Source organism: Salmo salar, chromosome ssa15 (assembly GCF_905237065.1).
Source record: "Salmo salar chromosome ssa15, Ssal_v3.1, whole genome shotgun sequence".
NCBI classification, from domain to species: domain Eukaryota; kingdom Metazoa; phylum Chordata; class Actinopteri; order Salmoniformes; family Salmonidae; genus Salmo; species Salmo salar.
The window spans coordinates 73,799,072-73,816,812 of NC_059456.1; the positions used below are offsets into that span (position 1 = coordinate 73,799,072).

The 17,741-nt window shown below is 39.0% G+C and overlaps 1 protein-coding gene across 1 annotated transcript in view; it reads left to right on the forward strand.

Annotated features, from left to right (window-relative positions):
- LOC106572152 (N-terminal EF-hand calcium-binding protein 1) overlaps nt 1–9,443 on the forward strand; it is a 47,330-nt gene extending 37,887 nt beyond the window's left edge. Inside the window, exons 7-13 of the mRNA XM_014146046.2 lie at nt 1,412–1,533; nt 1,893–1,975; nt 5,552–5,605; nt 6,218–6,330; nt 6,675–6,752; nt 7,244–7,335; nt 7,571–9,443. Of these exons, the coding sequence (XP_014001521.1) occupies nt 1,412–1,533; nt 1,893–1,975; nt 5,552–5,605; nt 6,218–6,330; nt 6,675–6,752; nt 7,244–7,335; nt 7,571–7,599 (571 nt within the window). The 3' untranslated portion in view covers nt 7,600–9,443. The remainder of the gene's footprint in view (nt 1–1,411; nt 1,534–1,892; nt 1,976–5,551; nt 5,606–6,217; nt 6,331–6,674; nt 6,753–7,243; nt 7,336–7,570) is intronic.
- The last annotated feature ends 8,298 nt before the right edge of the window (nt 9,444–17,741 follow it).

The window sequence follows — 17,741 nt, forward strand, 5'->3', positions numbered from 1 at the left end:
CAGTCTGTCCCTGCATATCTGTCCCCAACTCTGCTGTCTGTGTGCCATCTGTTGCCTGCTCTGCCTAATGACATCATTGTGAAACATTTCCATTAGAATTTCATTTCTTTCTTATGAATATTTTATCAACTAGTCTTTGAGATATTAGGCTACTAGGGTTCTTACTTTGCATTTTGGTGTACTGAAAAATACTCTGATGTCCGTCTTTTATTTTTCTGCCATTTTTCTACCTGGCTGGCTGGCTACACACACACACACACACACACAGTGTGTAGGTTATTTACAGTAGGAGATGGGCTTCTATCATCTTATCTTTTATCATTCTATTTGGGCTTCAATCTAAAAGGTAGCTAGCAAATGTGAAACGGATTAAAATGACAAGAGTTGACAGCTGTATGAGTTCACCATTTACACAACATATGCTGCAACCTTTTGTAATTTTAATAGTTTGTTTCATATTGGCTGGCTTCCAACAATAGCTCAATTTGCAAAGCTAGCGAGTGGTGTTTGCTATAATCTTTGCTACCCGGGTTAAATAAAGGTGAAATAAAATAAAGAAATAAAAGTTCCCTCGCGACAATTTAGCTTTTGCAACGAGACCATTAAATATATTTAAGACAATGTTAGAAGAGAGTGTAGTTCTGTTCAGTTTGGACTCCAGTTTATCGCTAACCTTATCACAGGGACTTTGAAGCACTAACTTACATCATCTGCATGCTAATCTTGGAATAAATTGACGATAGCAAAGATTCCATCTTTGACGAGGCCACATAAATGGAATAGGTACTAGCTAGCTTAATAGTTAATATTTGCGCGCTAGCTCTGCATATTCAGCTAGTGTGTGTGCGCGATTGACTGGATTAACCTCACGTCAGTTACGTTCATTGAGTGCCTTTCAGACAGTGGATATGACCCCTCTGTTATCTTGCCAACTAAGGAACTGGCAGTGGATCAAAGCATTGTGAGGCAAAGGGTGGGGGGGTCGCAATCTTTTGAAACTTAAGAACGCGCTATTAAGTGTCTATAATCAGCACAATTGCTTTCATTGCGTATTATTAATATTATTTAAATTACATAGTTATGTTTCAGTGATATATTGGGGGGGACAAATCATATTTTTCCCAGGATGGGGGGTCGTGTCCCCCCCGTCCCCCCTTGGATTTCCGCCCCTGACTGCGTCATCACACACAGCCTTTTATCCGACCCAAGTCAATTTGATGGAAATACATATCTGGTGGGGAAATGTGCATATTGTTTTTATGCAGATTTGTTAATATTCTCATAAAAATCTGTCGCCTATTGGAGAGTAACCTAGCTAGTAACAATGATAAGGATGATACTGCTGTTGATGAGGATAACAATGTTTTTGTTGTTTAGGATGACGTTCTATTGATGATTGTGTCCACTGCAGGAAGATGATAAAGAAGCCAGAGGATCTTTCCCTCCAGAAAATCGCCAAACGCCCAGGCCGTCGCATCCAAAAGAACCTGTGTCTCTCCCCCACAGACCCTTACTCTGGCATGCTCACTACAGGTACACATTGACACCTGTGTTTTGCCTCATTCTAAGGGTCTGTTTCAATTTAAAGGTAGCAACATGTCTTTACGCATATGGCAATTTAGGAAAATATATTTAGTGCGGTTTTGAAATATGAAATTGTACGATTGAATTGTTTGCCACATTGACCAGAGGTGAGTTCCCCGAAAACATAAATATCACCTTCAGCACTTAGATCCTCTTAAGTGCATTGGTAGGCAATGGACAAACAATGATCTTATTGGTTAAGATTATCTTCATTTTTGAGGGAGATTCACCCCGGATCTGTTATTTTTCACTTCATGGCACAAGCCATATGTGTAGTGGTGATCTGACATTCTGTTTCCTTGGTTCAGGTGTCAGTGTGGAGCCAGACAACCACCACTGGAGCTCCCAGGTCAACCGCCTGCAGCAGCTTATAGACAAGCTGGAGTATGAGGTATGAGGTTCAGTGGTTAGCTGGAATATGTGATACAAAGTTCACTATTTGTTAGCTGGAATATGGGAAACGAAGTTCACTATTTGTTAGCTGGAGTATGAGGAACAATATTCAGGAGGCCGTGTAAGGGCTATTTGACATAGAAGGAGAGTGATGGAGTGCTGCATCAGTTGACCTGGCCTCCACAATCACCCGACCTCAACCCAATTGAGATGGTTTGGGATGAGTTGGACCGCAGAGTGAAGGAAAAGCAGCCAACAAGTGCTCAGCATATATGGGAACTCCAAGACTGTAGAATGTAGAAAATAGTAAAAAGAAAGAAAAACCCTTGAATCATTCAAGGGTTTTTCTTTATTTTTACTATTTTCTCCATTGTAGAATAAGGCTGTTTTCATGTTACCCAGAGGTAAACAAATCATCGGCCAGAGCGTCAAGTGTGCGCTCTGAACGCAAGGAGATGGGTGGGGCTAAAGCTTAAGAGGGTGTGAACGATGCTGAATGGGTGTTGACAAAGAAGAGCTCTCTCACCGAAACACTAAAATGACATGTTCTCAAAAGTGAGTTTACAAGTTTCAAAGCAGAATTACTTTCCCATTGTTCCTAAAATGCAGTGTATAACATATCATTTTGTAGCTCTGAGTCTTTACTTTTATCCAATGTAAAAAACAGAAATTCTAATTTCGCTACATAAGACCGAATCCAGGGTGTGAGTGACAAATTAAATTTTAACAAGGCACACCTGTTAATTGAAATGCATTCCAGGTGACTACAGTACCTCAAACTGGTTGAGAGAATGCCAAGAGTGTGCCAAGCTGTCATCAAGGCAAAGGGTGGCTACTTTGAAGAATCTTAAATATAAAATATATTTAACACTTTTTGGTTACTACATGATTCCATATGTGTTATTTCAGTTTTGATGTCTTCACTATTATTCTACAATGTAGAAAATAGTTAAATTAAAGAAAAACCCTTGAATGAGTAGGTGTGTCAAAACTTTTGACTGGTGCTGTATATATTTATATATATATTTTACAATTATTTGATTAAATATTGAATTTGGCCTTTACTAATATAGCGAAATAGAAACGCACTGAGTAACACATTCATTCATAAATGGAAAAAAAGACAAAAAAATAAACCACAAGGAATAAGGTTTTGATGTGTCTGTTATGTCTAAGATATAGCTCATGTAATATTTTTGTTTTTGGACACATTTAACCCCTTATATTTGATGGCACAAAACTACCTTCATTCTTCCATTCATTTATATGGGTTACCTTCAGATGAGTCCAGTGACACTTGTACAAAAAGGAGAACACCTTCTTGTTCGTGTGAGTCTCACTGCATCAGTACAGACACGGGTTTGATCCATGGCTGTATCACAACCGGACGTGATCGGGAGTCCCATAGGACGGTGCACAATTGACCCAGCGTCATCCGGGTTAGGGGAGGGTTTGGCTGGGATAGGCCATCATTGTAAATAAGAATTTGTGCTTAACTGACTTGCCTAGTTAAGTAAACAAATTTAAAATACATGTTTCCATAGAGTGGTCATCATTTTTTGTCATGGTCTGACAAACACCACTGTAGCTCGGCCACCTTCCACCGTAGATGCGGAAGGCCGACATAGGCGGAGGGGTGGATTGAGATGCAGCCCATGCAAAAAATATATCTCTAGCTTAAACTGATTGATTTTGATGGGGATTTTTTTATTACAATTTTTTTTATTACAATTCCATGTCTGGAAGGTTAAACCACCCTCAAAACCACCCTGTAAAACCGTCCTTTTTATTCTATGACTTTTATTTGCCCGTATAAAGTCTGTTATGACCGAGTATACTTTTTTAAAGAATGTCTTCGGTGAGGTAGTTGGTAATATCGAGAATAAATATAACAACTTTGAAAGCCATGCCATTCTGAAGAGGTTTATTCTACCTGTAAGATTTATGGGCAGATTGTTCCATTTAATTAGATCTTCATATTGTTCAGTAATGGGATAAAGTTATCTTTATGTTTGTAACTTATTAACTATCTTAAATATTTTATATTTTTGTGGTCCACTTAAAGGATCGCTGAAGATCATGAGTTATTATTTTAATTTTTCCTCTTGGCATTATTGTACGTTAATTGTATATCCTGAGATTTCTGAGTATTCTGAAAACATTTTTAGCAAGGTTCAGTGGTCGTTAGCTGGAGTATGAGTAGGAGGTTAAGTTATTAAACATAGATCATTCCATTTGGTCTTAATGATGTGTTGTGAGTCTCTATTCAAACACTACTGTCTCTGATCAGTGCCCACTGACTCATTTATGCTTAGTCGACAATTAGCTTAAGTCACAACATTGCCCCTCCTGCATGGAAGTACTAATACTTGATAGACAATGACAACCAGCTAAAGTGCTAACTGCCAAATTCTCATCTTATTACCCCAGCTCTCAAAGCTCAATTCAACCTGTTAAATGCCGATACAAGCGTCACTCCGTACAAGTAAGCGCCTATGCGCTTGGGCGGTCCATGCATTTCTAGACCCCCGAATAGCAACAATCACAAGGCTATATAGCAGCGATTTTCTTGTTGTCTTCCCATTTGTGGTAAAAGCGAAGAATCATGTTGAAAACATCATCACCACTATTACCTAATTTCAAATAGCCAATTGCATATTTGAGTAAATGCTACATGTATGACATTTTAGGTTTGTTTGACATTACCTTGTTTTATGCCTGCCAGTTGGCTGTAGGCTACTCGACTAGCAGCTTGCTAGCTAGCTGGCTAAAAACATCAAGCAAGCTAGCCTTTTAGCTTCCCACATCTTCTCCATGTGAAATAATCCGATTTATAATTAAAGAATATGCCCTGGCAAATATTCTTATACTTACCGGTGTAACATACTATAATTATCCCAGTTTGACATGCTGCTTCAATGTATTCGCTTCCATATCAGTTAAAAATAGAATGTCATACTTTTTGCTCATGGCTAGCAGCTGTTTTTACCGTTTCAAAATAGCCTCGAATCACATAGTTATTACTTCGAAACAAAATACATTTTGGGATGATTATAATAAGGCTACAATGTTTATTGTTTAAACAGTCTGAGATTATATTTGGTTATCAAGACAAAAGAGACTGCTATTTGACGCATAGCCTATAGATCAGATCAAGCAACCAGGCAGGTTTGGCTCAGCTTCATTGCCTACACAACACTGCACCCACGGTAGCGTAAGGAATGATATGTTACGTTTCAATATTTGAACAGAGAAAATCTGCGTAGCAAGCGCCGTAGGCAGGCCCTGTGTACTACATGGAGCCGCCCATTGTACTAAAAGGAGCCGCCTATTTTGTGACGAAAAACGACATTGCAACACTGGGCTATGCTCCAAATTGTCAGTTTGCTTAGGGTCTGTTTGTCGCTTTAGGGAAATATAATATACATATATCAATCCATTTCATATCAAAGGCAATGCTCTGTGACGTACTGTTACTAGAAGTTCATATTTAAGCTAGATTTGGTCAGGCTCGTTCTGTTGTTGCAGCATTTCTTTTCATGACTGACTGAAATATTTATGCCTCCATTTGCAGAGTCCACATCTGGAACCACTCAAAGAGGACACTTTAGCCGGAACGTATAACTCGGTGAGTCCAACTCGGATGGCCACTATGGCTAATTTCTTTTAGATTTGGAAAAGTAAGGTTTCAATGTCTATCAAACGGTGTACCCTAGATTTCAATGACTTAACATAGTGTGATACATGTACTGTATCTGTCAAACTCTAATGGGGTTCCCTGTGGCTCAGTTGGTAGAGCATGGTGTGTGCAACGCCAGGGTTGTGGGTTTGATTCCCACGGGGGCCAGTACAAAAAAAAAATAAAAATAATAATAATTATGAATGTAAAAAAAAAAATGGATGAAATGTATGCATTCACTACTGTAAGTCGCTCTGGATAAGAGCATCTGCTAAATGACTAAAATGTATAATTCTCTGCTACAGCATTGTTAATTTGTCTTAAAAAATACTAGAATGACAAAACCAATGCACTACTGTGATCCTCCAGATCCGCAGTGTTGGCTGCTTTTCCCTTATCCATGTCCATCTAATACTTACAGTAGTAGAGGGTCGTTTTTATTAAAGCATGCAACAGAGAACGGGTATCTTATTGGACCAGACCATCTTCTGTCTGGTGCCCAATGAACATAACCCAGATGCCACTGGCCTGAACCATTTTCCCCTCTTTCCTTCTCAACAGAACATCCTGCTGGTGCAGAGACAGATGTCTGTGAAGGACAAAGACGCAGAGGAGTTCCAGCAGGCTCTGAAGATCTACACAGATGCCACAGCCTGCCAGACTAGCAATCTGCAGTAGGTCTCTCTTCTACATTGAATACATTGCCCATTGTTTTCAATTAGGATTTTACCTATTGTGAATGTAGCCGCTTTTCCTGGCTAATCACCTTAATCCTGTATATACAGTAGCTACTCTGGATTTTGTGAACACAATTTGGCTGTATTTCAATACTAAAAAGGGACCTTCATAACTATTGTTTTGGAATACTGTCAAATGGGTGACAATAGTTCAGACTTTTGCGATAAAGAGTACAGACCCTACTACAAGGAACTATGGCACTACTACAGGGAACTACAAATGTTTGTCATCAAAATGCCAATTTCATTAGCAATATACTTGTGACTTCCTTATCCCACAGTGTGTCTGTCCAGACTCTTCCAGAGAGATCCTGCTTCATCATGTACGAGTTCTGGCAAGACCGTCTCTCCTGGATGAGGTACATCAAGTATTCTGTACACTCATAGAAAAAAGGTGCTATCTAGAACCTAAAAGAGTTATTTTGGCTGTCCCCATAGAAGAAGCCTTTGAAGAACCCTTTTGGTTCCAGGAAGAACCATTTTGGTTCTGGGTTCAATGTAGAACCCTTTCCACAAAAGGTTCTACATGAACCCAAATGGGATCTACCTGGAAACAAAAAGGGTTCTCCTATGGGGACAGCCGAAGAAACTATTTTTTTCTAAGAGTGTAGTCCCAACAGAGTTTCAAATTAATTGACTGAATGAAAATGGATTTGCACCCAAATATAGCCATTCGGAATTCTTCCAAATTCAGTTTTCCTACAAAATGCCTTGATTAAGATGGGATGTTGCAATGCTGTTGGACTTAAAGACCTTCTACAAAGCCTTATTGACGGTATGACAAAGCACTGACAGTCCAGGGCCACCCATTGCCTCCTCTGTCCCCTCTCTCCATCCCTTCCTCCTACAGTTACCTGCAGTCCCCCATCAGCAAGACATTCCAGCGCTGCATCATTGACGTACTGGAGGACCCTGAAATGGTTGCCACCATGCTCCTCCCAGGTTAGTGTCATATGGGGGATGGATTTTTGGGAGTGGATGAGGTAGGGATGGGTGAAAGAAGAGATAAGGAATGGCTCTGGGACCTCAGAGGGACAAAGACTCAAACCCAATGGAGAGGATGTGGTAATGAATGCCGTTTTTGATGTTCATACAGTATATTATTGTCAATAGATTATAAATGTGATGCTCATATGTAAATAATCAGTCTATTTATTTTGTTCATTTGTTTTTTCAGCATCTTGGTGGATTATGAATAACAACTGACAGAAGTAAAGTTCCCATTGAAACCATGATATTCAAAACAATAAGAAGAGAGTGTTTTATTCTTAAATTTGACTGTTTCTACTGATATGCTTTGCTTCCTTTGTTTACCCCAGCATACTAATGACTATTTCCTAGACAATATGCTGTGTGTTTGCTGTACTGTCATAATTTGAGATGAATTTATGCATGACTTAACTATGCCTGTTTAGTTAAATCAGTCCAAAAACATAATGCATTAGAGAGAGAAAGCGTTTTGAAATATTGCAATAACTATTGTGTTATTGAAATCCATATCATTATAATAAGTATTTTTTGCTGTGCATCTTTCAATACATTGACATGTCTTGTATGAGTTTAGATGTACAAATAGATGTACAAGAACAAAAATATTTGCATGAATTTGAATGATTTCCCAATGCTACTTTGTTACTAGCTTCGAAATAGACATTGCTTACTAGTAAGCTAATTGATAGCACATTGCTTTAACATTCCATTATGTACTTTTTTAGTTACCTCAAATGCGTATACATATTGATCAAGGTCTATGGTCATTCAGTACTCACATTCCAACTAAAATAACAGCAGGTTACTAACTACAGAGGTAGAGTTTACCAGTGTCCAATTGTTCTACCTGTTGTATTGTGCAATGTTGAACCCTAGCTCATAAAAAAAGAGTAAAATAACAAAGTACCACTACAGTGATTTCCAATGTGCTTCTTAGATATAATGTTGTCACAGATCGGTTGGTTCACACCCAACCCTGAATTGGATAAACCATATCGTATTTATACTTAGTGTATGTCACTCATGCACTTTAGTTGTGAATGGAGCTATATTTTTCCGATGCTATGGATGTGAATGGATAAGTATATGGACGGATAACATGGTAGGTTTTCAGTCACTTTACCAAATTTGTAATATTAATAATGTAATAATATTTAATGTCGCACTCCAGTCTCCGATTCATCTCGTTTATCACCTGATTTACTTAACAAAGGCACATCTCAATAGGTGGTCCAGATATCCTCATTACATGGTACAAGTGGGGGGGGTGGGCCTTTCTTCTTTTGTTCTCTATTGCTCCTCTATTGTTCCCGTAAGCAAGGGGGAGGCCGATGACATCAGAAGGCTCCATAAGACCAACTCCTTGAATGGCCTACTTAATGAAGTTTGCACATGTATCTGAAAAACACAATTTTGCTCAAAACATATTTTTCGACCCTTACGTGTTTCTACATTACTGTGTTCATATGTGGGAGATTGTTTTTCAACAGGAAATGTTAAAACGTTTGGAGTGGATCTTTAATATGCTATATTAAATATTTAATATTATTGAAATATCAATTCAAAGGGCTGAACCTGCACTGCTATCCCTCAGCTTAAACAAATGAATGCCGTCAACATTATTATCCAGCATTATTTATGGGAGTATTTATTTATGGGAGTATTTGTTTATGGGAGTATTTGTTTTCTGTGTTGAAAAAAAAAGATGCAACCAACATTATGTGTGCAGAACAAACAAACCCACATTGTATTTTTTGAATAGTTTATCCCTGTTAGTATGAGAGTAATCACTTATGGATAGAATACAAGTCTGAGAATCTTAATGAAACTGAAGGTAATTCACATATTGTTAAAGATTATTAGTAGATATTTTGTGATTTGAGTGTTGATCATGTCAAATGGGGATGAAATAGTCATGTCCAATTGAGGATGAATGAATATGTCCTAGCTCTTCTGTACTGTAGTTGTTCTTCAGTCATCCAACATTTGAAATCAATGTTAAAATAATTATGTGGATGCTATGTTTTTTTTGTTGGCATGAATTAAAGCTAATGACTTGATCATTTCACATCATTATTGATTCACACTAATACAGCAAAGTGTATGTACAGTGCTATAGCTATACGGTGCAATTCACAGACAACTCTAACTAGAATTTATAATAATGTGTCGTATTATGACATGATATCAAATATGTCATGAGGTGAAAAACAGTATTTGACCTCATTGAGTTGTTTAGCATATAGTGATGGTTTACATTATGGGCTCGATTCAATCCATATTGTGGATGTTTAGTGCTATAGTGTGATTGAAATTTAAAGGTAATGCTCCTGTGTTCGCGGAGATGCATTCATATGCAGCATGAATGCTCAATTCAAAATTATCTTTACATTTAAATTGCGCTATAACACTGAGCTTCCGCAATACTGATTGAATTGAGCCCTGTATCCCTGTCTGGAGGACTGAAGTATGTCAACAAGAGATGCATTAAACCCTGTACATACCATTATTCCACAACAACAGATCAATTCCTCAGTAACTAATCGGAGAGGTTTCAAAAATGGTGCTTTATTTCCAGCTGTCTCAGAATCCTATTTAGAATAGGTTTTTGAAAATAAAAAATAAAATTTGATATACTATAAACCTAATAATAGATTTATAGTATAAGCAGCTGCAGACTTTGATTTTAAGAGCTCTGAGTTGAATATGGAGCAGTTAGTGGACTTGGTTTCATGCTTCCGGATTTCTACTAATGTTTAAGCCTGTTAGGGAGCCCAATTCTGATATTTTGACCAATTATTGGCAAAAGATCAGATCTGATTGGTCAAAAGACCAGTTAGTGACAAATGAAACCATTTGTCTTACTCGTCTCTCACATCTTAGTTCAGCATTTGGCTGTAAGTCCAGAACCATGAGTCAGTCACGTAGACAAAGGGGAAGTTTTCTGGCAGAGGGAGAAAGTCTCATTCGTACATTATATGACTTCAGAAAAATGGCTAGATACACTGGATAAACAATATAACAGCAATTTTGCCACCACAGACAATTATCATTTACAATATGTTTATCTGTTTGTCCAAAGCATTAGAAAAGACTCAAGTTATCCAATACTTGTAGGGTTGATGGGTTCTCTTATGCTTCGTATCAAAGATAAAATGAATCATTCCACTATGACAGAACCAGTGGAAATTTAAGATAGCAGAGGCGGGCAGAGGCAGAACAACAGTCTGATACAGCAGCAGCAGCAGTCGTCCACTGAGATACAGTAAATCCTTCCTCTGTCCCTAATCCCATCCCTCTACTATCTTATCTGACAAGTTTTCTATATCAGCCAATGTAAGGAACACACAAACTGCTAGCTTCATAGGCTGTTCACAGTATGCCCATAACTATAATAAGGTGATTATTGCGTATGTGAGGGAGAGGGGGAGGAAGAGAGAGAGAGAGAGAGATCTGGGAAGATGAGATGCATCAACATAACCAGAGGGGGGAACAATCCTCCTGGTTTCCTACTGGATGAGCCACGAAACAGCTGAAATCTGGAAAACAACGATGGAAGGATTTGTCAAGGAAAGTACTTAACCCCTTATTTGGAGGTCATACCAAGGAGAATTTGCCATTTGATTTTGAATTTTAGATTTGGGTATGTCATTTTAGGGGAAAATTGAAAAAAAGGGGCAAATATTTAAGACCCGTTGAACTATAATTTAAAATAATAATAATAATAATTTGATGAAAAATTTGGCCTTACTGCTATTAGCCCTTACAAACGTATTGAATAACAGATTCACTACATGGAACAACAGTTAGCCCCCCCCAAAAATTCTGATAGATATAAAATAGATCTGGAGACATTTGTTATTTTTTTCTACATGTATTTAACCCCTTATTTTATTTCACTAAACAGTCTCCATATATACTGTACTGTACTTCCATGCATTTCTTAGACCTGTACTGGGGGACCTTCAGAAAAGTCTTGTGAGGCCTGTGGGCGTCCTAGAGCAAAACAACTGACATGTATGTGTTCATGAGTCTCACCTCACCAGTCCAAAAACGCTTGTGGGGGTCGTAGAGAAAACAGAGAACACCATCATGTTCGTGAGAGTCTCATCTTTCCATAGAGGGGTCATAATATTTCATAATCTGTCAACTTTTAACCGCAGATGAGGAAGTGTTACATAGGCAGATGCGGTGGATTGAGACGCATCCAATGAAAAAAACACTATTGCTAGCTTAAACTGACAGATTAAACACACACACACACTCATACACACACACACATACACCATACACACACACTTTTACACTCATATGCTGCTGTGATTCTGTTCTGTATTTTATTATTCATATTATTATCTATCCTGTTGCATAGTCAATTCACCCTGCCTCCATGTATATATCTACCTTGTACCCCTGTACATTGATCTGGTCCTGGTACTCCTTATATACAGTTGAAGTCAGAAGTTTACATACACCTCAGCCAAATACATTTCAACTCAGTTTTTCACAATTCCTGACATTTAATCCTAGTAAAAATTCCCTGTCTTAGGTCAGTTAGGATCACCACTTTATTTTAAGAATGTGAATTGTCAGAATAATAGTAGAGAGAAATATTTATTTCACCTTTTATTTCTTTCATCACATCCCCAGTGGGTCATTAGTTTACATACACTCAATTAGTATTTGGTAGCATTGCCTTTGAATTGTTTAACTTGGGTCAAACGTTTTGGGTAGCCTTCCACAAGCTTCCCACAATAAGTTGGGTGAATTTTGGCCCATTTATCCTGACAGACCTGGTGTAACCGAGTCAGGTTTGTAGGCCTCCTTGCTCGCACACGCTTTTTCAGTTCTGCCCACACATTTTCTATGGGATTGAGGTCAGGGCTTTGTGATGGCCACTCCAATACCTTGACTTTGTTGTCCTTAAGCCATTTTGCCACAACTTTGGAAGTATGCTTGGGGTCAATGTCCATTTAGAAGACCCATTTGCGACCAAGCTTGAACTTCCTGACTGATGTCTTGAGATGTTGCTTCAATATATCCACATCATTTTCCAAGCCTCATGATGCCATCTATTTTGTGAAGGGGCCAAACAGTTCTATTTTTGTTTCATCAGACCAGAGGACATTTCTCCAAAAAGTACAATCTTTGTCCCCATGTGCAGTTGCAAACCGTAGTCTGACTTTTTTATGGCGGTTTTGGAGCAGTGGCTTCTTCATTGCTGAGCAGCCTTTCAGGTCATGTTGATATTGAACTTGTTTTACTGTGGATATAGATACCTTTGTACTTGTTTCCTCCAGCAACTTCACAATGTCCTTTGCTGTTGTTCTGGGATTGATTTGCACTTTTCGCACCAAAGTACGTTCATCTCTTGGAGACAGATTGTGTTTCCTTCCTGAGCAGTATGACGGCTGCGTGGTCCCATGGTGTTTATATTTGCGTACTATTGTTTGTACAGATGAATGTGGTACCTTCAGGCGTTGGAAATTGCTCCCAAGGATGAACCAGACTTGTGGAGGTCTACACTTTTTTTGCTGAGGTCTTGGCTGATTTCTTTTGATTTCCCCATGATGTCAAGCAAAGAGGCACTGAGTTTGAAGGTAGGCCTTGGAATACATCCACAGGTATACCTCCAATTGACTCAAATGATGTCAATTAGCCTATCAGAAGCTTCTAAAGCCATGACATAATTTTCTGGAATTTTCCAAACTGTTTGAAGGCACAGTCAACTTAGTGTACATAAACTTCTGACCCACTTGGATTGTGATACAGTGAGTTATAAGTGAAATAATCTGTCTGTAAACAATTGTTGGAAAAATGACTTGTGTCATGCACAAAGTAGATGTCCTAACCGACTTGCCAAAACTATAGTTTGTTAACAAGAAATATGTGGAGTGGTTGAAAAACGAGTTTTAATGACTCCAACCTAAGTGTATGTAAACTTCCAACTTCAACTCTATATCTTTTTTCTTGTGTATTTTACTCCGCTTGTGTTACTATTTTGATTTGTATTATTCTTTTTTAACTCTGCGTCATTGGGAAGGGATCGTAAGCAAGCATTTCACGTTAAAGTCTAATCCTGATTTATTCGGCGCATGTGACAAATAACATTTGATTTGAACATCTGTACTTGCCTACAAACTGTGTGTGTGGCTACAGTACACCATTTGGCTACAGTTCACCATTTGGCTACAGTACACCATTTGGCTACAGTACACCATTTGGCTACAGTTCACCATTTGGCTACAGTACACCATTTGGCTACAGTACACCATTTGGCTACAGTCCACCATTTGGCTACAGTACACCATTTGGCTACAGTACACCATTTGCCATTACACATAGCTAATAATTCAGCTCAAAAGGGTTTAATAAGTCAGGGTCAAGATATAACTGCTGTCCCAGTCGGGTCTCAGTTGAGAATAGTCACTTTCATATCAAGTGAATGTATAGACTTTATATATCACCCAAGAATATGATAATGCTAAGGTTTTCATTGATCTGTTCAGAGAGATACATAACTGATGTTCATAATAATAATGCTTGTGTGTTCAATTTGTAATGTATCTCAGTTTCATTGCTGGATCACCTGAGCCATCAGGTCATCAGTCTAACTGGACTTGAGAAACTCGAACCTGCTCAATGGTTACATTCTAATGTTGAAACCAAACGTATATTGATGTGCCCGACTCTCTAGTGGTGGGTGTGGTGCAGTGGCGGTCGGATGAGGGAGAACAATTATTTGTTTTATGAGTATGGCCTTATTTCTGTTACAGAATATTGCATGATTGTCATTCATATTCCATTTCCCCAGCTCAATGTAACATCGATAGGTTTAGGCTACTACATGATACTCAAATTGCCCCATACCCATCATGAGGTTGCTACAACCTAGCCTATGACCTAAAGTTTAGAACGTAGGTGCACAGGTCGAGATAAACATTTTGAGTAATTAAGGTGACAGACAGGAAAATTGAATACCGCCTTGCTCACTCTTGCCTGCATCTAGCTCAGGGGTGTCACACTCATTCCACGGAGGGCCAAGTGTCTTTGGCCATGGGTTTTGGGGGTTTTCTTTTCAATAAAGACCTGGACAACCAGGTAAGGAGAGTTCCTTTCTAATTAGTGACCTAAAATTAATCAATCAAGTACAAGGGTGGAGCGAAAACCTGTAGACACTCAGCCCTCTGTGGAATGAGTTCGACACATGATCTAGCTGATCTAGGATGTAATCATTAGTCCAAAAGTTTCAAATTAGAGGATTCTATTGGACAAATTTGGGTATGTTTATCCCCGTTTCGTTCCGTTTACTTGAGTTTGAGTTTATATATTTTTACAGGGACAGTGCACATTAATCATCGTTTCAGTAAAAGTGCCGGTTTTAGCCAGCCGGCTAATTTTCAACCACAGTCCCTGGGCAGATTATTAAAAACAATTACAATAACAATACAGACAATCATTGAGCAGTGAGCACAAGCAGAGCAACATGGGACAAGCAAGACATGGCATGCAGACAGAGCAACATAGCACAAAAAGCAACAAGACAAAATCCATAAAAGCAACAAAATGTTTCCAAACCTCACAAGCTACAGACAACAGACGGCAATACACAACTAGGGATTATGTTCACAAATCTGATTGGCCTTTAGCCATGTCTTCATGTTTTTTGTGAAAGTGTGATAGGTGGTGCAGTTACAGTATGTGTGTCTGATGGCAGTGTATTCCAAACATGTGAAGCTCCCACAGAGAAAGCAGATTGACTAAAGGTGCTTTTCCTTAAGGGAACTATACAGTCACCGCTCATGGCAGACCTTGTGGATCTGATGCTATATGTTTGGGTTTTCTGTTGAACAAAAGTACTGAGTGGAGGGAGAGCCAGGCCATTTAGGATCTTGAATACAAGACGTGTCGGTGTATTGCACAAGAATTTTCCTACTCAGGAGCTCATGCTTCCTGAGTGATGATGGCTATTGGGCTTCCTATCAACCACTTTGAAAGCCTGTTTGTAGACAGACTGAATGGGTTTTAATGTTATACAGCAAGCTTGGGCCCAACTAGTCAAGCAGTAAATTAAGCGGGGGAGTATAATAGATTTGAAATATGAGTTTTGCTACCTCTGTAGTCAAACTATTTCGTATAAATTGGAAATTAGCTAGGTTGAATTTGGTTATTTGAATTACCATTTTCACCTGCTTTTTAAAAGAGAGGTTGGAATCAAGTACGATGCCTAGGTACTTAAAATCAGATACCACCTGGAGCTTCTCCCCTGACGCATAGACATCTGGCTCAGTAGCATCAGTTGCCCTCTTTGTGAATAACATGCAGACTATTTTTTTCACATTGAGATGCAAACATGAGTCACTGAGCCACTTTGTAACCTGGACCATTACAGAAGTGAGTTCTTGTGCAGCTTATTGTTTGCTCTTTGCATGCACATATATCACTGTATCATCTGCCTACATTTGAACTTCAGACCCAGTACAGACAGAAGGCAGATCATTAATGTACAGGCTGAACAGGAGGGGCCCCAGTATTGACCCTTGGGGCACGCCCTAATCATAGCTAAGAGTGGGTGACAGCTCATTGCTCACTCTGACACACTGAGTTCTGCCTTCAAGGTATGATTTCATCCATCTCAAGGCATCGGGGGAAAAGTTGAACTTGGACAATTTTGTGATGAGAACCTCATGGTTAACAGTATCAAAAGCCTTCCTTAGGTCCAGAAACACAGCCCTAGCAACACCCCCTTTGTTCATCTTGGACTTCACATTTTCCAGAAGAAAGCAGTTGGCCGTTTCTGTGGAGTGTTTTGCTCTGAAGCCAAACTGCATGGAGTGTAATGTGAAGGGGCTGTTGTTGAGGTGGGCAATCAGTTGTTCTGCTACACACTTTTCAACAACCTTCGACACCACAGGTAGTATACTAATGGGCCTGTAGTTACTCACGTCAGCTGGGTCACCCGATTGAAAGATGGCCGTTATTATGGTCGAATTCCATACCCTTGGAAACACCCCCTGACCAATAGATGTGTTGGTGACCTTAGTAATGGGGCTAATGAGTGACTATTTGTAGTTTTTAAGAAAGGTAGAGTGCAGCCCAAACAAATCTTTGGCTTTAGAGTTCTTTAGTGAGTTAATCACCTTGTTCACCTCTGACTCAGAAACCTCCCTTATGATGAAGACAGGTTGAGTGTCATTCACTAGCCCTGAGCCCAAGAAACCAGTGGAGGGGTTCTGTGTCAGTACCCTGACAGAGTCAATAAAGTAGTAATTGAAGGCTATTGCTATTTCGACTGCATCCTGTGTTAGATTGTCATTCACCATGATTTCTAGTCTTTTTGCAGTGTTACTATGGTCTTTCCCTCTTTTTTTAGATTCTCCCAGATCAATATAGAATTTCCCTTTGCTTCACCAACTATGTTAATAAAAAAGTTTGCCTTGGCCTGTCTGATTTCTTTCATCACCTTATTTCTCAACATGGTAAACCTACATCTGTCATGATCTAATTTGGACTTTAGGGCTGTTTTTAGAGCATGATCTCATTCTTTCATCAGTTTCCAGATTTCTCCATTTAGCCAAGGAAGAGTGCTCTTTGGCCAGGTTTGGATTTTCTTTTCTTCAGGAAGCCATTTATTGTAGTCTGGATTGTGGATAGAAAAACCTGACTATCAGCTTCCACATCAGTATAGGACAAGAGATCATTCCAGTTAATTCCCTTAATTCTGTTTAAGAAACGTTTTTCAACAGAATCGGTGGAATGAATTCACCTCTGATCACACACAAACACAGTTCACTTTCATTGCAGCCACATACAAACAGCATGATCACTTTTCTAGTTACTTCCTTCTCGCATCTACATACTCCTCATCTCACCTTTTCCCTTGCTTGTGAACTTCAGTGCACAACACTTCAGCTGTCTGTGACCAGGCAAAAAAACCTTTCCAAGCCAAACCTTCATATCATAACCACTACACACAGCCTACATAGTTGTCACCATATTAGCTAACATCAGTCAACATAGCTAATATAACTAACACATTAGTAAACCTGCTACAATCATGTACAGTGTACAGTTAGCGAGCAGTTTAGCAGTTACACCAGCAGGCCCCGATGGCAATAAATTAATAAAACCAAAAGCTTACCTTGACTTGGAAAAGTTCCAGTGTTGGATAGCCATAGCCAGCTAGCTAACATAGCACCCCTCTCTGTTTGAGCTGGGTGTTTGAGTAGGCTAAACTAGCTAGCAGCATTCACTAGTTAAGTGAAAGTTTAAAAAAAATACAACTAAATATCTCTCTCTTTCTCTCCCTCTCTTGCTTCTCCTTCATTTTTAAATAAATTCACTTGTTCAAAACTGTT